Raw genomic sequence first — 27,829 nt, forward strand, 5'->3', positions numbered from 1 at the left:
CACACACACAAAACCACCTAGGATTTTGGTAGGGATTGTGTTGAATTACTATTCTGACACTATTGAATCTTCCAATACATGAACATGATGTATCTATTTATGTCTTAATTTCTTTCATCAGTATTTTGTAGTTTTTAATTGCAGATCTTATACTACTTTTGGTAAGCTTTCTTAAGTATTTTTTGATGCTTATTGTGAACAGAATTGTTCTCATAATTTTCTTTTGGGAATTGCACATTGTTCATGTATAGAAGTGCAATAGATTATTTTAGACTTTTAAAATTGAGATAAATTTTAAATAACATGAGTAAGTGGTAAAGCGTTTGTCATTTCAGTCATGTTTGACTCTCTGCAACCCCATGGACTGTATCCCGCCATGTTCCTGTGTCCATGGAATTCTCGGAGAATACTGGAGTGAGTTGCTATTCCCTCTTCCAGAGGATCTTCATGACCTAGGGATCGAACCTGGCCACCAGGGAAACCTAATAAGTTCACTGTTTTAACCATTTTACACTGCACAAATTAGGGGTTTTAGTACCTTCATACATGCAACTATGTATCTGTTTCCAGAACATTTCCATCACCCCTCAAAGAAACTCTGTACCCATTAGCAGTTACTCCCAATCTCTCTCTCCTACCCTGGCAATCACTTACTTTGTGTGTATGAGTTTGCCTCTTCTGGGCATTTCTAATATATAGAATCATACACCATTTATTCTGGTGTGTCTGGCTTCTTATTAATGTGATTTTAAAATTTTATTTATTTATTTATTTTTTGGCTGCACTGGGTCTTCCTTGCTGTGCTTGGTCTGTCTCTAGTTGCAGTGGCTTCTGTGGTTGTAGAGCCTAGGCTCTAGGGCATGCGTGTTTAGTTGCCCCATGGCATGTGGAATCTTCCCAGTCCCAGGACTGAGCCTGTGTCTCTGGTATTGATTGGCAGGCAAATTCTTAACAGCTGGACCATCAGGGAAATCCTAGCATGATATTTTTGACGTTCATCCATGTTGTTGTAATTATCCATACTTCATTCTTTTTTTTATGGCCAAATGATGTTCCGTTGTCTGGATATGCTATATAGTTTATTCATCAGTTGATGAACGTTTGGGTTGTTTCCATTTCTTAGCTTTTATGAATAATGTTGCTATGAACATTGTACAAGAACATTGTACAAAAACATTGTACAAGTTTTTACGTGGACATATATTTTCAGTTTTCTTCGGTACCTAGGAATATAACTGCTGAGTCAAAAGGCTAACTGCCTTCATGTTCATGTTTGGCAGAAACCAACAAAATTCTGTAAAGCAATTATCCTTCAATTAAAAATAAATTAAAACAAAAACAAACCAAAAAAAAGGTAACTGCCAGTCTGTTTTCCACAATGGCTATACCATTTTTACATTCCCACCAGCGATATGTGAGATTTCCAATGTCCGCATATCTTTGCCAAAGCTTGTTACTTGTCTTTTTGATTATAGACAATGTGGTGGGTGTGATCTCTCATGTGGGAGCTCATGTTTTTCAGCTGATTTTTGTATGTTGATTTTGTATACTGCAACCTTGGTAAATTTATTATTTCTAGTAGGCTTTTTTTGGGGGGGATAAACTCCCTAGGATTTTCTACACATGAGAGCTCATCTGAAAATGGCTTCTTTCTTTCCAGTCTTTTTGTTACCTGAATTGCCCTGACTGGAATAGAACCTCCAGTACAGTGTAGAATAGAAATGGTTAAGGGGGGACATTTTTGTATTGTTCCTAATCTTAGGGAGAAAGCCTTCATACTTTTACCAATGTGACGTTCTCTGTAGATTTTTCATAGACACTTTACCAGATTGAGTGAGTTCCTGTCTGTTCTTAGGTTGCTGAGAGTTTTTTTCAGAAATGTATATCAGATTTTGCCAAATGCAGTTTTGTTGCACTTAAATTATTTTTAAAAGTTTGTCCATTACATTGACTCATTTTAAAATGTGAAATCGGCATGCCCTTGGTCATGGTATATTATCCTCTCATATAATGTTAGATTTGATTAGCTAAAATGTTTAACATTTTTGCAACTGTGGCCATGAGGGATGTAAGTAATGTAGTTTTCTTGTAGTGTCTTTATCTGGTTTTGGTATCAGAATAATGCTAGTTTCATAGAATGAGTTGAGAAGTATTCCCTCCTTTTTAATTATCTGGAAAAATTTGCCTAGGATTAGTAGTATATCTTCTCTAAGTGTTTGGTAGGATTCACCAATGAAGCCTACTAGGCCTGGAATTTTTTTCATGGAAAGGTTTTTAGCTCCAGATTGAATTTCTTTAATGGATACAGAAATATTCAGGTTATGTTTTTTATTTATTTATTTTTTTAGTGAGCTTTGGCAGTTTGTCTTTAATAGAATTTGTTTCATCTAAGTTATGGGCTTTATTGGAGGACAGATGTGTGTATCAATCCTCTATTCTTATGTTAGAATGTAGTGATGTAACCTTTTTCATTCCTGATATTGGAACACACAATTGAAATGTGTGTTCTCTTTTTCTCCTGATTAATCTGGCAAGAGGTTTATCAGTTTTATTGATCTTTTCTAATTTTCTCAAAAAAGCGACTTTTGGTTTTACAAATTTTTCTTCATTATTTTTATGATTTTTAATTTCATTGATTTCTTCTTGTTTTTCCTCTTACTTGCTTCTTCTTTTTCTGCTTTCTTAAAGTAGAAGCCAAGGCCATCATTTTGAAACCTTTCTTCCTTTACAATATAGGAGTTTAATGCTCTAAATTACCCCCTAAGTACTGCTTTAGTGACATACAGATTTTGACATAGGGTGTTTTCATTTTTATGCACTGCAAAATACTTTCTATTTTCCTGCTTGATTTCTGGGTTATTTAGACATGTCTTAGTTTCCACATGTTTTGACATCTCTTCTGTTACTGATTTCTAATGTAATTCCATTTTAGTCAGAGAACATACTTTATGTAACTTGCATCTTTTGTTTTATGGCCCAGAATGTGGTTTATTATTATTCAGTGCTTTGTGTATATCTGAGAAGGATGTATGTTTTTGCTATTGTTGGAGTTTTTATAAATGTCCATTAGGTCAGTTTGTTTGGTAGTGTTCAAATCTTCTGTGTACTTAATTATTTTGTACTTGGTCTGTTATTGAGAAGGGGGTATTGAATTCTCTATTAATCTTGTATTTCCCTATGTCATTAAATCTGTCAGTTTTTGCTTCATATATTTTGAAACTCTTTGAGTAGCTGCATAAATGCTTAGGGGTGTTATGTTCTCTTGATGAACCTCTTTTTCAGTATTAAATGATTCTCTTCATCCTTGGTAATATTCTTTGCTCCAAAATCTACTTTGTCTGATATTATTATACACATTCTAGCTTTCTTTTGAATGGAATTAACATGGTATATGTTTTCCATCCTTTTGCTTTTAACCTATATGTGTTTTTATATTGAAAGTTCATTTCTAGTAGGTAGTTGTCCTGGAGATCATTGAGATCACCCCAGGTTTGATGATTGCTAGGAGGATTCATGGAACTCAGCATATGGTTGTTCTTATGGCTTTGGTTACTAGAACAAAAAGGATACTGGAAAAAACAATCAGCAAAGAGAAAAAGTGCATGTTGTGAAGTCTGGAGGAAATCAATTACAGACGTCTAAGAGTCGTCTCCTGGTGGACCCTCAGGATACACTTAATTCTCTTTGTGAGAGTACTTGTGAATGTTGTCTGTCAGAAAGCTCTGCAGAGACACAGTGCCCAAGGTTTTTATTGGAGGCTGCTCATGGAGGCACCCTCAGCCTGGCACATGCAAAGATCCCAGACTCTCATAAGAAAAGCAAATGTTTAGTATAAACCACCATGTTTATACAAACAGTTTGGGCATAGTGAGTCATTCTCAATAGTCAGTGATTGGTGGGAACCCTTCCTAAATCTGAATTCCCTGATATCAGCCAAAGGCCAATTTTGAAAGCTGGACTTTGAAAGTATAGCTTTCTCAGGTCTGCTAAGTTAGCCATTTTCTGTGTAGCAGCATGTGACTGGTCTTGGGTTTTAGTCCAATCTTGTCTCTGCTTCTTAATTAGGGTGTTGAGACAATTTCTGTTTATTGTAGTTACTTGCTTAGGTGTAAATCTGTCACCTTGCTGTTTGTTTTCTCTTGGTCCCATTTGTTTTTTTTTCCCTTTTTCTCTTTCTATGCTCTCTTTAAGGTTAATCAAGTGTTTTTATTATTCCATTCTATCTTCTTTGTTGGTTTATAGCAGTGTATCTTTGTTGCATTTTAGTGGTTGCTTTAGGGTTTATAATATAAATATTAAATACATTATGGTTTTTCAAGTGATACTGTACCACTTCATGGATAATGTAGAAACTAACACTATACTTGCATTTCTCTCCTAAGCTTTGTGCTATTGTTGTCATACATTTTACTTGTGCATGTCATAAACTGCAAACCGTGTTGTTATTATTTTTGTTTAAACCATCAGTTATATTTTAAGGAGATTTATATTTAAGGAGAAAAATTGTATTTATTTACCCATGTAATTACCATTTCTAGTATTCTTCATTCCTTTATGTAGATCCATATTTCCACCTAATATCATTTTTCTTCTGCATTGAAAATTTTTGTTTAAACATTCCTTAGAGTGCATGTCTACAGGTGATAAATTCTTTCAGCTTTTGTAGTCTAAAAAAGTGTGTGTTTTTTTGCCTTTGTTTTTGAAGGATATTTTCACTGGATATAGGATTCTAGATTGATGGTTTCTTCCTTTAGTACTTGAAAGGCAGTGCTCTTCTTTTTTCCCATTTGAATTAGTTTCTGACCAGAAATCTACTTTCATCCGTATCTTAGTTCTTCTTCATATAACATGTCTTTCTCTGGTTGCTTTTAAGATTTTCTCCTTTGTCACTGGCTTTGTCAGTTTGTTTATGATATGCTGTAATGTATTTTTTCTTCATGTTTCTGTGCCAAAGTTCATTAATCTGCATGGATCCGTGGGTTTTATCAAATTTGGAAAATTTTCAGTCATTTTTCTTCAAATATTTTTTCTGTCCTCTCCGCTTTGGTCGGGGCGTGGAGGGGGGTGGTCCTGTAATGACATATATACTTGGCTGCTTGAAATTGTCCCACAGCTCACTGATGCTGGTTTTTTACTTTTAATTTTTTTCTGTGTTTCATTTTTGATTGTTGGTATGTTTTCAGGTTTACAGATCTTTTCTTCTACACTGCCTAATCTATTATCCCTGTGTGTTGTTATTTTTCATCTCATACATTGTAGTTTTCATCTCAAGAAGTTTGATATGGGTCTTTGTTATATTATATCTCCCATCCAAGTTCTTCCAAATTTCCATCCAGAGTTTCCACTGAACTTTATTGTATATAGAGTACAGTTTTTATAACTGTTTTAAAGTCATCTGCTAGTTCTAACATTGTGTTAGTTATAAACTAATTTTGATTGATCGATTAATTGATTTCTTCATTATGAGTCATCATTTTGCCTTTTTTTTGCAAGCTTGGCAATTTTTGGTTGAGTGTTCTGAATTTTACTTTGGGTCTTGGATTTTTTTTCATTCTATAAATATTCATGAGCCTTGTTCTGGGATGCGCTTACTTGAAAGCAGTTTCATCCTTTCAGATCTTTTTTGGAAGATTTTTTGGTTAGGACTAGAGCAGTGCTCAGTGTAAGGTTATTACTCCCCACTACAGAGGCAAGGCCCTTCTGTATGCTGTGTGCTCCTAATGTCCTGTGAATTATGCCTTTGTGAGTGCTGGGGGCTTTTCCTTCCCATCTTTCCATATGATTCCCTCCCCTATCGCCCATATTTAGATAGTTTCCTTATACTTTTGTGCTAGTGAGTATCTGGCTGAATACTCGAGGAGGAACTTCTGTAGATCTCTGGAGCTCTTTCTGTGCAGCTTTCTCTTCTCTGGGAATGTGTCCTCCAAATTCTAGCTATGTTGGCCTCTCTGGACTCTCAGCTTCTTCTCAACTCAGGGAATCTGCTGACAGCTACTTGGGTTCTTCCTCCTCCTCCACGACTTGGATTCTGTCTCACGACAGGAAGCTGGGCAATCATATGACCTACCTTACCTTTCAGGAACCACAGCCCTTTGTTGACTGATGTTCATTCTCTTGAAAACTATCATTTTATATATTTGGTCTTCTTTTTGTTCCATCAGGACAGTAAATTTTGTTCTTATTCCATCTTTGTTGGGAGCAGAAATGCCACAAGTTGAATTTTGAATTAACAGTTATGTATATATAAAAAATAAACATTATAGAGGGTAATGTGTGTATGTCAAGGACTTTCTGCCTGTTTTCTAGTGTATTATGCTGACTGAAGATGGTTGATAGTAAAAATAAAATATTTTGCAAAAGGACAAAAATTAGGCATGTATATATAATGCAGTTTACTGTGCATTATTCACATGTAGTTTAATTGTAACTTTTTGGATTCCCAATAGCAAGTACATAATCCTTCTACCATTTAAAAAAGATTTTTAAAATGAATAAGCTATTTTTAGAACATTTTATGTTTGCAGTAACATTGAACAAAGTACGGAGAGTTCCCCTGTGTCCCAAAATGCACAACCTTCCCCGCTGTCAACATCCTGCACCTCAGTGGTCACATTTGTTAAAATGGATGAGCCTGTATTAACATATCGTTATCCTCCAAGCCCCATATTGCATTAGGTTCACTCTAGATATTGTGCATTCTGTGAGTTTGGACAAATATATACTGACAGTTATTCACCACTGTAATATCATATGCAGTTGTTTTGCTCCATTCTCTACCTGTTCATCCCTCTCTCCCCCTTAAACCCTGGCAGTCACTGGTCTTTTTACTGTCTCCACAGTTCTGCCTTTCCCAGAGTGTCACATAGTTGGAGTTTTATATATATATAGTATGTTGCCTTTTCAGGTTGATAGTAACATGCACTTAAGTTCCCTCCATGCCTTTTCATGACTTATTAACTCATCTCTCTTTTTTTAATCAGCAATAATATTCCATTGTCCTGATGTACAGCAATTTTATCTGCCTACAAAGGAAATCTTGGTTGCTTCCAAGTTTTGGCAGTTATATGTAGCTGCTGTAAATATCCTTGTGCAGTTTTTTGATGAACCTTCTGTCATTTTAAGTATTAGCGATAGTTAGAAACAAGAAGACTGGGTAAAATCTCAGGCCATTTTTAGTTTTTAAAAACTAACATTTAAAAAGTTTATATGAAGGAAATGATAGCATTAGATTTATTAAGACTACATTTAAAAAGTATAAATTTGGATTCTCGTTGAGAATAAGATGAGATTCTTGAGGAGATTTGTGGTCCTTCTTTCTCAGTTTTAATATTGTAAATTAGTATCCTTTTATTTAAAAATTTTTTTAAATTTAATTTTTATTTTATATTGGAGTATAGTCGGAGAAGGCAATGACAACCCACTCCAGTACTCTTGTCTGGAAAATCCCATGGACGGAGGAGCCTGGTGGGCCGCAGTCCATGGGGTCGCTAAGAGTCGGACACGACTGAGCGACTTCACTTTCCCTTTTCACTTTCATGCATTGGAGAAGGAAATGGCAACCCCCTCCAGTGTTCTTGCCTGGAGAATCCCAGGGACGGGGGAGCTTGGTGGGCTGCCGTCTATGGGGTCGCGTAGAGTCGGACACGACTGAAGTGACTTAGCAGCAGCATAGTTGATTTACAATTTTGTGTTTCAGGTATACAGCAAAGTGATTAGGTTATATGGATATCCACCTATTTCGGATTCTTTTCCCATATAGATTATTACAAGTAATTGAGTTCCCTGTGCTGGACAGTATGTCCTTGTTGATTATCTGTTTTATATAGAGTATGTGTATCTGTTAACCCCAAACTCCTCACGTAGCCCTGCCTGCCAGGTTTCCCCTTTGGTAACTGTAAGTCTGTTTCTGTTTTGTAAACAAGTTCACTTGTATAATTTTTTTCGAGATTCCACATGTAAGTGATATCATATGATAGTTGTCTTTCTCTGACTTCACTTGGTGTGATAATCTCTAGATCCATCCATACTGCTTCAAATGGCATTGTTTTATCTTTTTTATGGCCGATTAGTGTTCCATTGTATATAGGTACCACATCTTCTTTATCTGTTCTGTTGTTGATGGACATTTAGGTTGCTTCCATGCCTTGAGTATTGTAAATAATGCTCTAATGAGCATTGTGGTGCCTATATTTTTTTGAATTATGGTTTTCAGTGGGATTACTGGATCATATGGTGGTTCTATTTTTAGTTTTTTAAGGACCCTCCATAGTGTTCTCCATAGTAGTTATACCAATTTACATTCCCACCAACAGTGTAGGAGGGTTCTCTTTTCTCCACACCCTTTCTAGCATTTATTATTGGTAGACATTTTAACAATGGTCATTCTTACTGGTGCAAGGTGATATGTCATTATGGTTTTGATTTGCATTTCTCTGATAATTAGTGATGTTGAGCATCTTTTCATGTGCTTTATGGCCATCTGTATGTCTTCTTTGGAGAAATGTCTGTTTAGGTCTTCTGCCCATTTTTTGGTTGGGTTATTTGGTTCTTTCATATAGAACTTCATGAGCTGTTTGTATATTTTGCAGATTAATCTCTTGTCAGTGGCATACTTTGCAAATATTTTTTTCCCATTCCATTTAATTTTGTTTATGGTTTCCATTGTTGTGCAAAAGCTTTTAAGTTTAATTAGATCTGATTATTATTATTATTTTTATTTTTATTACCCTAGAAGGTGGATAGAAAACAGTCTTGTGATTTATGTCAAAGAATTCTGCCTATGTTTTCCTCCAAGAGTTCTGTAGTGTCTGGTCTTACATTTAGATCTTTAATCCATTTTGAGTTAATTTTCATGTATGATGTTAGGGAGTGTTTTATTTCTTCTTTTTTTTTTTTTACATGTAGCTGTCCAGTTTTCCCAGCACCATTTATTGAAGAGATTGTCTTTTCCCCATTGTATAGTTTTGCCTCCTTTGTCATAGGTTAATTGACAATAAGGGTTTCGATTTATCTCTGGACTTTTCTATCGTATTACATGGATTTATATTTCTGTTTTTGTGTCAGTACCATGCTATTTTGGTGACTGTAGATTTGTTGGATAGTCTCAAATCAGGGAGCCTGATTCCTCTAGCTCCTTTTTCTTTCTCAGAATTGCTTTGGCTATTCTGGGTCTTTTGTGTTACCATATACATTAAAAATTTTTTTGTTCTGTGAAAAACGCCATTGGTAATTTAATAGAGATTGCATTGAATCTGTAAATTGCCTTGGGTAGTATAGTCATTTTGACAATATTGATTGTTCCAATCCAAGAACATGGTAAAGCTTTCCATCTGTTTGTATCACCTTTGGTTTCTTTTATCAGTGTCTTTCAGAGTACAGGTCTTTTGCCTCTTTAGGTTTATTTTAGGTACTATATGCTTTTTGATGCAGTGGTAAAGGATTGTTTAATTTCTCTGTCTGATCTTTTGTTGTTAGTGTATATAGAATTGCAACAGATTTTTGTGTTTTGACTTTGTATCCTGCAACTTTACCAAATTCATTGAGCGCTTGTAGCATTCTGTTGGCATCTTTAGGGCTTTGTATGTATAGTATCATGTCATCTGCAGTGGTGACAGTTTTACTTCTTTTCCAGTATGGATTCCTTTTATTTCTTTTTCTTCTCTGATTGCTGTATCTAAGACTTCCAAAACTCTGTTGAATAAAATTGGCAAGAATGGACATCTTGTATTGTTCCTGATTTTGGAGGAAATTCTTTTAGATTTTCCCTGTTGAGAATGATGTTAGCTGTGGGTTTGTCATATATGGCCTTTGTCATATATGGTCCATCTGTGCCCACTTTTTGGAGACTTTTGATCATAAATGGGTGTTGAATTTTGTCAAAAACTTTCTCCATCTATTGAGATGATCATATGGTTTTTATCTTTCAGTTTGTTAATATGGTTTATCACACTGATTGATTTGTGGTTATTGAAGAATCCTTATATCCCCAGGATAAATCCCTCTTGATCATGGTGTATTATTCTTTTAATGTATTGTTGGATTTGGTTTGCTGAGAATTTTGTTGAGAATTTTGCATCTATGCTCATCAGTGATATTGGAGCCTGCAATTTTCTTTTTTTGTGTGTGGCATCTTTGTCTGGTTTAGGTGTCAGGATGATAGTGGCATCATAGAATGAGTTTGGGAGTGTTCCTTCCTCAGCAATTTTTGGAAAGTTTCAGAGGTGTTAACTCTTCTCTAAATGTTTGATAGAATTTGCCTGTGAAGCCTTCTGGTCCTGGACTTTTGTTTGTTGGGAGTTTTAAAATCAGTTTTAATTTTCAGTTCAGTCGCTCAGTCATGTCAACTCTTTGCGACCCATGGACTGCAATATGCCAGGCTTCCCTGTCCATCACCAACGCCTGAAGTTTGCTCAAACTCATGTCCATCGAGTTGGTGATGCCATCCAACCATCTCATCCTCTGTTGTCCCCTTCTCCTCCTGCCTTCAATCTTTCCCAGCATCAGGGTCTTTTCCAGTGAGTTAGTTCTTCCCAGCAGGTGGCCAAAGTATTGGAGTTTCAGCTTCAGCATCATTCCTTCCAATGAATATTCATGACTAATTTCCTTTAGGATTGACTGGTTTGATCTCCTTGCAGCCCAAGGAACTCTCAAGAGTCTTCTCCAACACCATAATACAAAGGCATCAATTCTTTGGCACTCAGCTTTCTTTATAGTCCAACTCTCACTGGGAAAACCATAGCTCTGACTAGAAGGACCTTTGTTGGCAAAGCAGTGTCTCTGCTTTTTAATATGCTGTCTAGGTTGGTCATAACATTTCTTCCAAGGAGCAAGCGTCTTTTAATTCCATGGCTGCAGTCACCATCTGCAGTGATTTTGGAGCCCAAGAAAATAAAGTCTGTCACCGTTTCCATTGTCCCCATCTGTTTGCCATGAAGTGATGGGACCAGATGCCATGAGCTTAGTTTTTTGAATGTTGAGTTTTAAGCCAGCTTTTTCACTCTCCTCTTTCACTTTCATCAAGAGGTTCTTTAGTCCCTCTTTACTTTCTGCCGTAAGGATGGTGTCGTTTGCGTATCTGAGGTTATTGATATTTCTCCTGGCAATTTTGATTCCAGCTTGTGCTTCTTCCAGCCCAATGTTTCTCATGATATACTCTGCATAGAAGTTAAATAAGCAGGGTGACAATATACAGCCTTGATGTACTCCTTTCCCAATTTGGAACCAGTCCGTTGTTCCATGTCTGGTTCTCACTGTTGCTTGTTGACCTGCATAGAGATTTCTCAGGAGGCAGGTCAGGTGGTCTGGTATTCCCATCTCTTGAAGAATTTTCCAGTTTGTTGTGATCCACACAGTCAAAGGCTTTGGTGTAATCAATAAAGCAGAAGTAGATGTTTTTCGGTAACTCCCTTGCTTTTTCTATGATCCAACAGATGTTGGCAATTTGATCTCTGGTTCCTCTGCCTTTTCTAAATCCAGTTTGAACATCTGGAAGTTCGTGGTTTACGTACTGTTGGAGCCTGGCTTGGAGAATTTTGAGCAGGAGAATTGAGCATTTTAGGAATCAGTGAACATATCAGGAATGTTTTGGGTTTTAGTTCTAGAAGGTCTTGTAGGTGTTCATAGAACCGTTCAACTTCAGCTTCTTTAACATTACTGGAGGCAGTGATCAAGACCATCCCTGTTGTAACTTGTAATTGGTCTGTTTGTATTTTGTATTTCTTCTTGGTTCAGTCTTTGAAGGTTGTATATTTTTAAGAATTTGTCCATTTCTTTTAGGCTGTCCATTTCATTGACATATAGTTGCTTGTAGTAGTCTCTTATGATCCTTTGTATTTCTGCGGTGTCCTTTATAACTTCCTTTTCATTTCTAACTTTATTGATGTGAATCGTCTTTTTTCTTAATGAGTCTGGCTAAAGATTTATCATTTTATCTTTTCAGAGAAGCAACTTTTAGTTTGATTGTTCTTTTCTGTTGTTTTCTTTGTCTCTATTTCATTTATTTCTGCTTCTCCTCTGATTGTTTGATTTCTTTCCTTCTACTAATTTTGGGTTTTGTTTGTTCTTCTGTCTCTAGTTACTTAATATATTTTTAAAATTAGTAATGATCATGTATTTAATACATTCATAGAAATTGCATTCATTTTATTTATGTATTTTTTGGGCTGTGCTAGATCTTCGTTGCTTTGCATAGGCTTTCTCTAATTGTGGCAAGCGGGGGCTACTTTTCGTTGTGGTGCGTGAGCCTCTTATTATTACAGTGACTCCTCTTGTTGCAGAGTACAGGCTTTAGGCACACGGACTTCATTAGTTGTGGCCCAGAGGCTCAGTAGTTGGAGTTTGTGGCCCCTAGTGTGCACAGACTTACATAGTTGTGCCACACAGCCCCAGCAGTTGTGGCTTGCGGGCTCTAGAGTGTTGGCTCAGAGGCACACAGGTGTAGTTGCTCCACAGCATGTGGAATCTTCCCAGACCAGGGATCCAACCTGTGTCCCCTGTGGTGGCAGGCAGATTCCTATCCACTGCACCACTAAGGAAGTTCTGCATTAAGTAGGTATTAATTTTGAGGTAAACATTTTTTTTTGTCATTATATACTGGTAAAAATACATGGGCTGTGCAGCCAACTGGCATGTGTTCAGATTTTGTGTAAAATGACATAGAGCAAGTAATTCAACCTCTCTAAGCCTTTGTTTCCTCAGCTAAGCTATGGGGATATAAATATTGCCTAGCTCTTAGGATTGGGGTGAAAATTAAATAGGAATGCATATAAAGTATATGACATAGCACAGCAGATGATCAGTAGATGATAGCTGTTTTGTCTTTTCTAAGATGCAGTATATGAGTTCATGGTATTTTTAGCTCCTTTTAATGTAGTAAATTATATTCTTAATGAAAGAGTTTGAAATATTTAGGGAGTTAGACAAAATTTACTTCTTTATTCCCACATATAGAAATGGTTTATGTTGTGATTGTTTTCATTAGAAGTTTGACAATGATGACATTTGTATTAACTGAATAGAGGGGTAGTAGTTAAGGAACCTTTTTCGTTTATGCTGTCACTTCCTAGGCTATCTACTGTAGTCTCTCCTGAGGAAATCTCACCCAGTGCTGTAGCTTCAGTTGGCATATGAGTCTCACCCATCCGCCTGCTTGCTTGGCACATCCATTTGAGTGTATTGTAGACTTAAAGCTCAGTACCTCCAAGCTCAGGCCATGATCTTCCCGTTCAAACTGTTATCTCTTCCAGTGGTGTTCACCATCTCAGAACATAGCTTAGCGTTACATTCCCTTGGTCAGGCCAGAAATTTGAAAGTCACCCTCAGTTCTTCCTTTTCCCTCGTCCCCTTTTGACTAGTTCTTTCCCAGGCATCTTGATTCTAACTGCTAAATACCTGTGAAACACTTTCCATCTTTCTCAGCCCCTGCCGTTGTCAGCACCATCTCTTACCTGGGTAACCGTGTCAGCCCTCTAGCTGTTTCTTCACTTCTCCCACGCTCGTTTCCAGTTCTTTGTATACAGTATAGCCAGTGATGGTGACACTCTTCTGACTGAAAAATCATTGTGTCTTCACTTTGTTTTTAAGATAAGCTCTAGAACCTTAACATGTTCTTCATCACCCTGTGTAATTAATCCCTTCAGTTTTTTCAGCTCTAACCGCATCCACTGTCCTTTTCCATCTCTTTTTCTTCCATTCTGGTTTCCTTGCATTTTTGCAAAATCACCATTCTCTTTTTTGCCTTTTGCTGCCCATCTGTTTCTAACTCATGCTCATATATTAGATGGACTCTTCTGGAAAGCCTTCTTTGACCTCTTCCCCTTTCCTTCTTCCTTAGTTTTCTTGCCTTGATTATGTCCCTGACTCTCATGTAGAACTCTGTGTTTCTCATTCCCAACACTCATCTTGGTTATAATTATTTGGCTAATATGTCCTGCCCAAGATGACACACAGCATGAGATTAAAGATTGTGTTTGTCTTTGCCATTGTGTCCCTGAATCATAGCACCATGCCAGACTCAGGTGTGTAGTATTTGTTAAATTTGGATATTTAGAAAATTTAAGTTGTATCTGTAATTACTTTTAATATATTGTCACTTCTTTTTGTTAATTCCCCCTATTCCTTACAGCTGTTACTTAAAACTTTTATTTTGAAATAACACTTATTTTAGGATTAAGCTATTTGCTAGGTGTCATGTTGGTTGCTTGAAGTAAATTGTTTCATGTGATTCTTGTTTCATGTGATCAATGCAGAATAGTTATTCTTATCCTCATTTTACTATTGAGATAATCTTTGGGTAGATAGTTTTTAAGGTCATATGTCGAAAAGTGGCAAATGTGTGGATTCATGTTGAGGTCTTTCTACTCTGGGACCTTTGTTCTTTTGCTGTAACTATACTACCTTCTCCAATTTATGTCCGCATTAAGTAATTAAAATAAATATAAATTTTTTAGGATTAGCTAAAATGTTCGATTTTACATTTATCTCATTGGCTCTAGAACTTCAACAGTACTGTGCTCGTGTGCTACACAGTTCATGCTGTAATTGCTGATAATAAAGGAGAAATTTATATTAGAATAAACTTTAAATCCAGGCTAGAAATTGCGTCACAGTGTCAAAAGAATTAATTTTAGGAGCTATTGTTCTGTAGCATCAGACTCTACAAAGTGATTGATCTTCTTCATTGTTTTCAGGGACTATTTTTGCATACGGACAAACTGGAACTGGGAAAACGTTTACCATGGAAGGTGTTCGAGCTGTTCCTGAACTTAGAGGAATCATTCCAAATTCCTTTGCTCACATATTTGGTCATATTGCAAAAGCAGAGGGTGATACGAGGTAAAATAATTACTTTCTAATATCGAGAAGTACAAACATAAGATGTACAACCTTTATAAACACGTTTTTAAAAGTGTTCTAAAAAATATTTCACTACTTTTTTTTTTGTATTTAAGAATGATGTTTTCTTTACAGATTTTTGGTTCGAGTGTCTTATTTGGAAATATATAATGAAGAAGTTCGTGACCTTTTGGGCAAGGATCAGACACAGAGGTTAGAGGTAAGGATAATTGAAATTGGAGTACTTTCCAGAGCAAGAGAATGTGTGCTGAATTAAGTTCTGTTTTGAACAAAAGGTACTCTTAATATTTTATTTTTGACCAGGAAACTTGGTAACATGCTTCAAAAATACAACTATTTTAAACACTTATGCATTGAAAAGTGTTGGTTCCTACCCTATTTCTCCCCACCCTAAGATAACCACTTTCGGTATCCTTTCAGTGTTCTTTATGTAAATATAAATATAATTTTAGTTTTACTTTAAATGTAGCACCCTATATACATTGATCTGCACCTTTTTTTAAACTAAACTTTTTATTGAGATAAATTCACATGCAGTTGTAAGAAATAATACAGAGGATTACCCTTTACACAGTTTTCCCCAGAGATAACATTTTACAAAGCTATAATGCAATATCATAATCGTGATATGGATCTTGATATAATCCACAGATATAATGTGTTTGAATCCATTGTTCAAATGCCCCAGTTTCTCTTGTAGTCATTTGTATTGTATACTGTTTTATCACATGTGTAGATTATTATATCCACTACTGCAACAAGGTACTAAATTGTTCCATATCAAAGGTGCCCTTTTATAACCATATCCACCTCTCTGGTGACTACTCCCTTCTGTCGCCATCCCTAACCCCGACAACCCTAATCTGTTTTCCAGTTCTATGGTTTTGTCATTTCAAAAGTGTTATGTTGTAACTTTTTGGAATTGGCTTTTGTGACTTTGTATAACTCCCTAGAGATTCATCCAACTTGTTGCATGTATCAGTTACTCATTCCTTTTTATGTCTGAGTAATATTGCCTGGTGTGTTTAACCATTCACCTGCTACGTACAGTTTGGGGCTGTTATGAGTAAAGCTGCTATGAACATCCACGCGTAGATTTTTATGCAAACGTAAGTTTTCATTCTCTGGTATGAATGCCCAAGAGTACTCCAGAATTTAAAGTCAGAAGTTGTGGGCTTTTTTTTTTTTAATTTAATGAATGAATTAATTTTTGGCTGCGCTAGGTCTTCGTTGCTGTGCATGGACTTTCTCTAACTGTGGCAGGTGGGAGCTACTCTCTGTTGCTGTGTGTGGGGCTCTCACTGTGGTGGCTTCTCTCGTTGCAGAGGACGGGTTCTGGGGTACCTGGGCTCAGTAGCTGCAGCTCAGGGGCTTGGTGGTTGCAGCTTGTGGGCTGTAGTGCCTGGGCTCCCCGTAGTTGCGGCACATGGGCTTAGTTACTCTGTGGCATGTGGAATCTGCCTGGACCAGGGATCAAACCCACGTCCCTTGCATTGGCACGCGGACTCTTTACTAAGTTTTTACAGTGTCAGAAATGTAGGTATTAATACTAATTATGAATGTTGTCACAAATATTTGTGCTTTTAATCTTTCTGTTACCTGAAGGAAAAACCAGACTTTCTGATTGAGAAACTCTGGTTTGTATACTTTTGGGTAATATATTGGCACTACTTTAATCCTACATCTTAGAAAAAGGAATGTGAGATTATATGCATAACTATCAGATAATCACAAAAATTGTGGATTGGTTCATTATAGCTGATTCACATTCAGTATTTTTTCTTTTTTTCCCTCAAACTTTAAACTTTTATTTTGTGTTGGGGTATAGCCAATTAACAATGTTGTGGTAGCTTCAGGTGAACAGCGAAGGGACTCAGACTCCATTCTTCCTCAAATCATTATTTTTTTAATTGAGATGTAATTTACATCTGTAATATTCGTCCTTTTAAAGTGTACAATTTAGTGACTCTTTGTATATTCAGAAAGTTATGCAAGCATCACTACTATCTAATTCTAGGACATTTTCATTATTCCTGAAGGAAACTCCATGCCCATTAGGTGTCACTCTGCATTCCCCTTCTTCCTCCTGGTAACCAGTAACTTACTTTCTGTCTCTATGAATTTGCCTATTCTGGACATTTCATTTAAATGAAGTCATACAATTGTGGTCTTTTGTGTCTGGCTTCTTTCACTTTTTATGATGTTTTCAAGATCCATTCATGTTGTAGCATGAATCAGTATTTCATTTTTCCTTTTAACGTCTTGTAAAAGTTTTTGTGTGAATACAAGCGTACCTCACGTTATAGTGCTTCACTTTATTATATTTGTTGATACTGTTTTTTTTTTTTTTTAAACAAATGAAGGTTTGTGGCAACCCTGCATGGAACAAGTCTGTGCAGCTCAGTATTTCCAACAGTATTTGCTTAATTAATTCATGTGTCTGTGTCACATTTTGGTAATTCTTGCAGTATTTTAAACTTTCCACCAGCAAAAAGATTATGGCTGACTGAAGGTTCAGATGATGGTTAACGTTTCTTTTAGCAATAAAATATTTTTAAATTAAGGTACAAACATGTTTTAAACATAATGCTATTGTACATTTATAATCTATGGATGGTATAACGTAAATATAACTTTTATATCCACTGAGGAAACGAAAATTCATGGTACTCTTTATTGTGGTAGTCTGGAACTGAACCTGCAGTATCTTTGAACTGTATATTTTTAAAGTTCTCTTGGTTATATATCAATGAATGCAGTCATTAGATAATGTGGTAATTCTACTTTTAGGCACTGCCAGACTGTTTCCCACAGTGGCTGTACCATTTTACGTTCCTATCAGTAATGTAGGAGGAGTCCAGTTTTTCCATATCCTTATTGACACTTGTTATTGTCATTTATTACAGCCATTTTAGTGGGTATAAAGTGTTATCTCATTTGTGGAGTCCAGTTTTTCCATATCCTCATCAACACTTGTTATTGTCATTTTTTATAGCGATTTTAGTATAAAGTGGTATCTCATTTGTGGGCTTGATTTCCATTTCCCTGATGGCTAATGACATTGAACATCTTTTTACACCATCTGTGTGTCTTCTTTGGAGAAATTTCAGTTCAGATCCATTGTTCATTTTTAATTGGCTCTTTATTTTTTTATTAAATATTAATAATTTTTTATATGGAGCTTCCCTGGTGACTCAGTGACAAAGAATCCACCTGCCAATGCAGGAGGTGTGGGTTCGATTCTTGGGTCAGGAAGATCCCTTGGAGCAGGAAATGGCAGCCCACCCCAGTATTGTTGCTTGGGAATTCCCATGGATAGAGGAGCCTGGAGAGCGATGGTTTGTGTGGGTCGCAAAAGAGTTGGACACGACTTCATGACTAAACAACAATTCTTTATATATTCTAAATTCAGCTTGTTAACAGATAATAGGAATTTACAAAAATATTCTCTTATGGATTGTCTTTTTACATTTTAGATGGTGTCCTTTTGGAGCGTAAAAGTTTAAAATTTTGATCATATTTGCTTTATCTATGTTTAGTTTTATTTCTTGTGTTTTTTGGTGTTGTATCTAAGAAATCATTGCTTCATCCAAGGTCACAAAGATTTATGCCTTTGTTATCTTCCTAAGAGTTTTATAGTTTTAGCTTTTACATTTAGGTCTTTGGTTTGTTTTGAGTTAATTTTTTATATGCCTTGTGAGTTAGAGGACCAGCTTCACTCTTGCATACAGATATCCGGTTGTCTTAGCACCATTTTAATTTTTTTTGTAACTGCGCGATGTGTGGGGTCTTAGCTCCCCAACCGGGGATCCAACCCACGCCCCCTGAGGTGGAAGTGCAGAATCTTAACCACCAGATGGCCAGGGAAGTCCTTCAGCACCATTTATTGAAAAGACTTTTCCCCTCTCATTGTATACTTTGCCTTTTTTTTTTTTTTTCCCCAAACTGAGCAATGGATTGTGACAGTCTTTCCATATAAGTAAAGAGAAATGCTTCTTCATTCTTTAGTATTTTTTTTCCCTTTCTGCCTCATAGTATCCTTAGTATGGACATAACTTTTAGTTTGCTTAGCTGCCTCGCTATTGATAAACAGTTGGGTTGTTTAAAATCTTTTGCTCTTACAAACAGTTCTGTGCTAAATAACCTTGTAATTATACCATTTCATATATGTGCAGGCTTGTCTGAGGATAGATTCCTGAAACAGGATTGCTGAATCGAGTGGTAGATAACTAGTAATTATTGCCAAATATATTAAAATTTTGGTGTATAAGACAAAAGGTTAGCCTTTAAAATATTAATATTGGAATTTTGATTGGAATTGTATTGTCAATAATTAGAGAATAATGTGTTTAGAAGAACAATAGAATAGAATACAGAATCGTGGCAGCCTCTATTGTAGAACAGTGTGGAGTATACTGAGAATAACAGTAGAATAATAGAATAACTATTATTAAGAAGCTCTTATAATGCAGCAGTAGGCATTTAGTGTAGTAAATGATGGTAGCAGTACATATTTTATTTCATTTAACCTTTCAGCAGTTCAATTTTGTTAATGTAAAAAAATGAAACCTAGAGGAATTTCCTGACTTGCTTGGGTAAGGTAAATGGATTGAGGATTAAAGGGTGATTTCTGAGGTTTTAACACCTTATCTTGAATATTGGCTCTGATCTCTTAAGCAGGTTACTTACCTTCTATGAGCCTTAGGTTTGCCACATGAACATGGAAATAATAATAGTATCTACTTTATGGGATTATTGCCAAAGATAACAAATTAATACAAAATTTTAAGATTATTGCTTGACACATAATAAAGTAATAAATTTTAGCTTTTTTAAAAAAAAATTTAGTATATGAACTGAGCTTTTGCAACAATATGTTACAGGCTTAGGTGTTAATATTATTGAATTTGTTGGACCTTACTGAAGACTTAATCCATAATGATGTATAGACAACAAATATACAGATAAGTTTCTTTTTTCTGGTCATCTTTGGTTTTGATGGATCCCTTAATTCTATGCTTTTTATCTTTTAAATGTTTGTTATTTGTACAGATTATTAGAATAAAAACCATTTGGAAAGAACATTTCCATTTTTATAATAGTAATTATAGATCACATTTATTTTCAGAAACAGTCTTGTCAGTGGTTCTCAAGTACAGTAGAACCAGTGTTCCTTTTTTTATAACATATATTTTGTAATGCCCCTTTGATTATTCTGAAATAAAATTCATAGATGATAAAATCTATCTATACATATAATTTTAAAGATATCAATGTACTGTCCAATTATAATATTACTTTTAAAAAGTACTGGTATTTCAATATATAATATAAATGCTTACATGTGATCATACTCAATGACATATATAAATAGAGGCATATTTAAATCATTATGACTGCAATACCCACAAATGCAAACTGTTACAAGTATGTTGAATTGGTAATCTAAACACCTTGTTTGGTGTTACTCAATGACATTGTCCTTTACAGTAGTATCTAGCTCTTGGTAGAGTTCTGAGGAAAATAAAGTAGTTCTTTCCTCAGTTTTCCTGCATTCCTATATTATTATTACCATGGGAAAGCACTTTGTCTTTATATGTAGAGTTAGGATCTAAATTTCGATAATTAAATTAATAAGTTGTTTTTTTCACCCATGTGACTATCTGGTAGGACATTCAAAGTTGCATGGGACCATTCATGATTGTGACCATCCCACCTACTTCAGGGTGTTCAATATCCCAGTCTCCTTAACTGAACCAGAAACTCCCCCTCAAGTTTCTAAAACAGTCTGGTCAGGGGAGTAGCTGCCTTCATTGAGATCTATTGTTTTGGTATCACAAGCTATTTGTTATAGAAATTAAATTTCTTTGTTTTTATGATAAAAATTATTTGCTAGGATTACCATCCAATTTTTAAGAGCTTTCATAAACAAATAGTAATCATAGACAGTAATATAGAACACTCACATTCACATGCCTCACTTTTAGATGAACTTGCCAGCTCTGACTCAGCCTCATGACTGAATTTAAACTGTTAGTTTCTATGAGTGTCTAGAGCACATTTAAGTTACCAGGACTCTAACAAAGGTAAAGACCAGGGTCCTCTAATGAGGATCAGTGTCAGGGGTGTCTCTGAGAATCATTAATCCTTTCATTTCCTTTCTCTCCTTATGGTGGGGTCTCCTCCCAAATCAGGTCCAGGATCCCCTAATGAGGGTGGAAACCAGAGAGGAAACAGAATTCACACTCATGTACTGAGACTCCCAAGATAAAAGTCAGGTTCATTTTGATGCAATGCCATAAAAACCTTTACATAAGGAATTTTATCCCATTTTCTTTCCCTTTTAAAAAACAGTTCTAGTTGAATGTAGGTGTTATAGTCTAAAGACAATTGAGGGGTCATTGTTCATCAGAGCCTAAAGAATATTGGGGCCATGTGGTGTTACAGTTAAATATCATTGTCTTTCTTTTCACGGGAGTACAACTTAAGATCTTCCAGGTTTGCAAAATACACCTTAGGGAACTACAAGATGGAACATAGCTTTCATTACCCATTGTTCTTTCACATGACTGATGTTACCAGAAACAGACTAGCAGATCCATATCTAGAGTCTTCTCAGGGTCACAGTTACCTGGCATGAGAATGGGGGTGCAGATGAGCCTTGCTCTAACAGGGAGTTTCTCGATCACTGCTCAGGCAGTGCTGGACAACAAAGGGACTCTTTGATCTGGAAAGGAAAGTCCAATTAAAGTGGTAGTGTGCTCAAAACCAGATGACAGAGTCCTACACCTCCCCCCCTTCCCAAAGTAAAATTCCAGTCAGGGCAGCCCAATGGGGAAGAATGCCCTGGACATGAGTGGTTGCACCACTAACTAGAGATCTCTTACAGACGAGGACCAGAACCTTGTTTCCTTTACCAGGGCATTGAAAACACTGCGGGCCAGTGATGCCATTAGTGGTAAGCACTTGGGTTGTCCCTGAGACAGACGTGCTCAGGCACCTGGTGGACAAGATCTGAGTGCCGCTGTCAGTCGGGGGCTGATGTACAGTGGATGAGATGCCTCTCAAGATGGCTGTGCCTTCATGGTCACCAAAATTGTTACTGAATCAAACTTAGGTCTGCTTGCCTGTGACACAGCAAGGCCAATCTATTGCAGGGGTTTGTGTTGAGGGAAAGTACAGTGTTTTATTGCATGGTGCCAAGCAAGGAGAACAAGCAGCTCATGCTCGAAAGGCACAAACTCCCTAATGACTGTTTTTCGGGGAAGGTTTTTTTAATTTGGCCGCCTCCATTCCTAGTTGTGGCATGTGGGATCTTCTTTGCAGCGCATGGACTCTCTGGTTGCTGAGCTTGGGCTTAGCTGCCCCGTGGCATGTGGGATCTTGCAGGGCGTATTCATAACCACTGGACCACTAGGGAAGTCCTTCAGGAAAGGGTTTTTAAAGGCAACATTTGTGTTGAGGGTTGCAGGGTGCTTCACTTTCTTCTGATTGGTTGGTGGTAAGTCAACAGGGTGGTGTTTTAGGAATCTTAATCATTAATCCTAGTTTAGTCCAGTCTAGGGTCTAGTGCTTGTGGTCAGCATGTAGTTGTCATGCTCAAGCTGGATAGGGGTCTTAGTTTCTGCAGAACAGTTGTAAGATATGCATGAGATTGTTGAATATATTCCTCGAGGAGGAACTAGGACTCTGATTATAGATGAACTATTGTTTCAACTACAAAGAGCAATTTCTTGGCTTTTTCTTTGATTTTATATTCCTTCCCTTCCTTAATTAGTGACTGCTTGACTCTGCTCTTTGGATTTCAGAAAAGGCCAGCAGACTACATCCTTTCTGTACAAACAAGAAACAGGGAACACGCAGTGGCTTTTGTACATGGGAGGGTCCCGCAGGGTCTGTCGTTTTTTACCTTTTTTCTTTTCTATTGGAGTGTGGTTGGTTTACAGTATTGTGTTAGTTCCAGGTGTAGTAGTGTAGTAGTAGTGAAGTCGCCCAGTCGTGTCCGACTCTTTGCGACCCTGTGGACTGTAGCCTCCCAGGCTTCTCTGTCCATGGGATTCTCCAGGCAAGAATGCTAGAATGGGTTGCCATTTCCTTCTCCAAACAGCAAAGTAATTAGTTGTACATGTATCTATTCTTTTTCAAGTTATCTTTCCATTTAGCTTATTACAGAATGTTGAGTAGAGCTCCCTGGGTCCTTGTTGGTAATCTGTTTTAAATATAGTAGTGGGTATGTGTCAGTCTGAAACATTTATCCTTTCCACCCCGCCCCCCAACTTTTCCATTTTGGTAACCATAAGTTTGTTTTTGAAGTCTGAGAGTCTCTTTCTGTTTTGTAAATACATTCATCTGTACCTTTTTTTTCTTTCTTTTTTTAATATTCTGCATGTAAGCAAATGTATTTGTCTTTCTCTGACTTACTCAACTTAGTGTGATAATCTCTGGTTTCATCCATGTTGCTGCAAATGGCATTTCATTTTTTTTAATGGCTGAATAATTTTCCATTGTACAAGTGTACCACATCTTTTTTAATCCATTCCTCTGTCGATGGCCATTCAGGTTGCTTCCATGTCTTGGCTGTTGTAAAAGTGCTGCAGTGAACAATGGAGTGCATATATCTTCTCAAGTGCCCAGGAGTGGGACTGCTGGAGCATATGGTAGTTTTTTTTCTTTTTCCGTTTACTTATTTGGCTGTGCTGGGTCTTTATTGCTGTGTGCGGGCTTTCTCTAGTTGCAGTGAGCAGGAGTTACTCTGTAGTTGCAGCGGGCAGGCTTCTCATTGCAATGCTCTCTCTTGTTGTGGAGTATGGGCTCTAGGGTACATGGACTTCATTAGTTGTGGCGCTCAGGCCTAGTTGCCCTACAGCATATGGATTCTTCCCAGACCAGGGATCAAACCTGTGTCCCCTCTGGGACGTGGATTCTCAACCACTGGACCACCAAGAAGTCCCATATGGTAGTTCTGTATTAGTTCTTTAACGAATCTCCATACTGTTCTCCATAGTGGCTGTACCAATTTACTTCTCCGCTAACAGTGTAGAAGGGGGTTGCCTTTTCTCCATGTCCTCACCAGCATTTGTTATTTGTAGACTTTTTGATGATGGCCATTCTGAGGATGTGAGGTGATATTTCATTGTAGTTTTGATTTGCATTTCTTTAATGTTGGGTATCTTTTCATGTACCTCTTGGCCATCTGTGAGTCTTCTTTGGAAAAATATCTATTTAGGCCTTTGCCCATTTTTTTTATTGGATTGTTAATTTTTTTGTTATTGAGCTGCATGAGCTGTTTGTATATTTTGGAGGTTAATGCCTTGTTGGTGGCATACTTTGTAAATATCTTCTCCCTTTCTGTGGGTAGTCTATTTGTTTCGTTTATGGTTTCCTTTGCTATGCAAAAGCTTTTACATTTAATTAGGTTCCATTTGTTTGTTTTTGTTTTCATTTTCATTACTCTGGGAGGTGGATTGAAAAAGATCTCTCTGTGATTTTTGTCAGAGTGTTCTGCCTATGTTTTCCTCGAAGAGTTTTAAAATATTTAGCCTTAACGTTTAGGTCTTTAATCCATTTGGAGTTTATATTTTTGTGTATAGTGATAGGGAGTGTTCTAGTTTCATTTATTTAATGTAGTTGTCCAGTTTTCCCAGCATCACTTACTGAAGAGACAGCCTTTTCCCCGTTGTATATTTCTGCCTCTTTTGTCGTAAATTGCGTGACCATAGGTACGTGGGTTTGGTCTGTTCCTGTTTTCTCATTCTTCCTGGTTCAGTCTTGGAAGGTTGTGCCTATCTAAGAATTTGTCCACTTCTTCCAGGTTGTCCCATTTTATTGGCATATGGTTGCTTATAGTAGTCTCTTATGATTCTTTGTATTTCTGTGGTGTCCATTGTAATTAATCCTTTCACTTCTAATTTTACTGATTTGAGTTCTCTTTTTCTTGCTGAGTCCAGGTAAAGGTTTATTAATTTTGTTTACCTTCTCAAAGAACCAGCTTTTAGTTTTATTGATCTGTTGTTATCCTTGTCTCCATTTCATTTACTTCTGCTCTGATCTTTATGATTTCTTTCCTTCTACTGACTTGGGGTTTTGTTTTTTCTTCTTTCTCTAATTGCTTTAGGTACAAGGTTAAGTTGTTTATTTGAGATTTTTCTTGTTTCCTGAGGTAAGATTGTATTGCTGTAAATTTCCCTATTAGAGCTGCTTTCACTTCATGCCATAGCTTTTGGATATTCTTGCTTTCATGTTCATTTGTCTCAAGGTATTTTTTGATTTCCTGTTTGGTTTCTTCAGTGATCCATTGGTTGTTTAGTAGCATATTGTTTAGCCTCCAAGTATTTGTGTTTTTTACAGTTTTTTTTTTTTTTCTTGTATTGATTTCTAATCTCATAGCATTGTGGTCAGAAAAATGCTTAATATGATTTCAATTTTGTTAAATTTACCGAGGCTTGCTTGGTGACCCAGTATGTATGTGATAGAGTTTTGCCAAGAAAATGCACTGGTCATAACAAACACCCTCTTCCAACAACACAAGAGAAGACTCTACACATGGACATCACCCGATGGTCAACACCGAAATCAGATTGATTATATTCTTTGCAGCCAAAGATGGAGAAGCTTTATACAGTCAACAAAAACAAGACTGGGAGCAGACTGTGGCTCAGATCATGAACTCCTTATTGGCAAATTCAGACTTAAATTGAAGAAAGTAGGGAAAACCACTAGACCATTCAGGTATGACCTAAATCAAATCCCTTATGATTATACAGTGGAAGTGAGAAATAGATTTAAGGGACTAGCTCTGATAGATAGAGTGCCTGATGAACTATGGACTGAGGTTCGTGACATTGTACAGGAGACAGGGATCAAGACCATCCCCATGGAAAAGAAATGCAAAAAAGCAAAATGGCTGTCTGGGGAGGCCTTACAAATAGCTGTGAAAAGAAGAGAAGCGAAAAGCAAAGGAGAAAAGGAAAGACATAAGCATCTGAATGCAGAGTTCCAAAGAATAGCAAGAAGAGATAAGAAAGCCTTCCTCAGCAATCAGTGCAAAGAAATAGAGGAAAACAACAGAATGGGAAAGACTAGAGATCTCGTCAAGAAAATTAGAGATACCAAGGGAACATTTCATGCAAAGATGGGCTCAATAAAGGACAGAAATGGTATGGACGTAACAAAAGCAGAAGATAATAAGAAGAGGTGGCAAGAATACACAGAAGAACTGTACGAAAAAGACCTTCATGACCCAGATAGTCACGATGGTGTGATCGCTGACCTAGAGCCAGACATCCTGGAATGTGAAGTCAAGTGGGCCTTAGAAAGCATCACTACAAACAAAGCTAGTGGAGGTGATGGAATTCCAGTTGAGCTATCCCAAATCCTGAAAGATGATGCTGTGAAAGTGCTGTACTCAATATGTCAGCAAATTTGGAAAACTCAGCAGCGGCCACAGGACTGGAAAAGTTCAGTTTTCATTCCAACCCCAAAGAAAGGCAATGTCAAAGAATGCTCAAACTACTGCACAATTGCACCTATCTCACACGCTAGTAAAGTAATGCTCAAAATTCTCCAAGCCAGGCTTCAGCAATATGTGAACCGTGAACTTCCAGATGTTCAAGCTGGTTTTAGAAAAGGCAGAGGAACCAGAGATCAAATTGCCAACATCTGCTGGATCATGGGAAAAGCAAGCGAGTTCCAGAAAAACATCTATTTCTGCTTTATTGACTATGCCAAAGCCTTTGACTGTGTGGATCACAATAAACTGTGGAAAATTCTGAAAGAGACGGTAATACCAGACCACCTGACCTGCCTCTTAAGAAACCTGTATGCAGGTCAGGAAGCAACAGTTAGAACTGGACATGGAACAACAGACTGGTTCCAAATAGGAAAAGGAGTTCGTCAAGGCTGTATATTGTCACCCTGCTTATTTAACTTCTATGCAGAGTACATCATGAGAAACGCTGGACTGGAAGAAACACAAGCTGGAATCAAGATTGCCAGGAGAAATATCAATAACCTCAGATATGCAGAAGACACCACCCTTATGGCAGAAAGTGAAGAGGAACTCAAAAGCCTCTTGATGAAAGTGAAAGTGGAGAGTGAAAAAGTTGGCTTACAGCTCAACATTCAGAAAACAAAGATCATGGCATTCGGTCCCATCACTTCATGGGAAATAGATGGGGAAACAGTGGAAACAGTGTCAGACTTTATTTTTCTGGGCTCCAAAATCACTGCAGATGGTGACTGCAGCCATGAAATTAAAAGACACTTCCTCCTTGGAAGGAAAGTTATAACCAACCTAGATAGCATATTCAAAAGCAGAGACATTACTTTGCCAACAAAGGTCCGTCTAGTCAAGGCTATGGTTTTTCCTGTGGTCATGTATGGATGTGAGAGTTGGGCTGTGAAGAAGGCTGAGCACCGAAGAATTGATACTTTTGAAGTGTGGTGTTGGAGAAGACTGTTGAGAGTCCCTTGGACTGCAAGGAGATCCAACCAGTCCATTCTGAAGGAGATCAGCCCTGGGATTTCTTTGGAAGGAATGATGCTAAAGCTGAAACTCCAGTACTTTGGCCACCTCATGCAAAGAGTTGACTCATTGGAAAAGATTCTGATGCTGGGGGGGATTGGGGGCAGGAGGAGAAGGGGACGACAGAGGATGAGATGGCTGGATGGCATCACTGACTCGATGGACGTGAGTGTGAGTGAACTCCGGGAGTTGGTGATGGACAGGGAGGCCTGGCGTGCTACAATTCATGGGGTCGCAAAGAGTTGGACATGACTGAGTGACTGAACTGAACTGATGCATGTGATCAATCTAGAAAATGTTGCATGTACACTTGAGAAGAATGTATATTCTGCTGCTTTTGGATGAAATACTCTATAAAAATCAGTTGTCTATCTGTTCCAGTGTCTTTTAAGGCCTCGTTTTCCTTATTGATTTTCTGTCTGGATGATCTGTCCATTGTTGAAAGTGGGGTGT

The 27,829-nt window shown here is 37.1% G+C and overlaps 1 protein-coding gene across 4 annotated transcripts in view; it reads left to right on the forward strand.

Annotated features, from left to right (window-relative positions):
* The window catches only part of KIF3A (kinesin family member 3A), an 89,928-nt gene that overhangs the window by 8,917 nt on the left and 53,182 nt on the right, over positions 1-27,829 (forward strand). For all 4 annotated transcript variants that reach the window (XM_055547834.1, XM_055547851.1, XM_055547841.1 and 1 more), the window contains 2 exons: positions 14,688-14,832; positions 14,968-15,052. In XM_055547834.1, the coding sequence (XP_055403809.1) occupies positions 14,688-14,832; positions 14,968-15,052 (230 nt within the window). The remainder of the gene's footprint in view (positions 1-14,687; positions 14,833-14,967; positions 15,053-27,829) is intronic.

Source organism: Bubalus kerabau, chromosome 1, assembly GCF_029407905.1.
Source record: "Bubalus kerabau isolate K-KA32 ecotype Philippines breed swamp buffalo chromosome 1, PCC_UOA_SB_1v2, whole genome shotgun sequence".
In the NCBI taxonomy this organism is placed as follows: domain Eukaryota; kingdom Metazoa; phylum Chordata; class Mammalia; order Artiodactyla; family Bovidae; genus Bubalus; species Bubalus kerabau.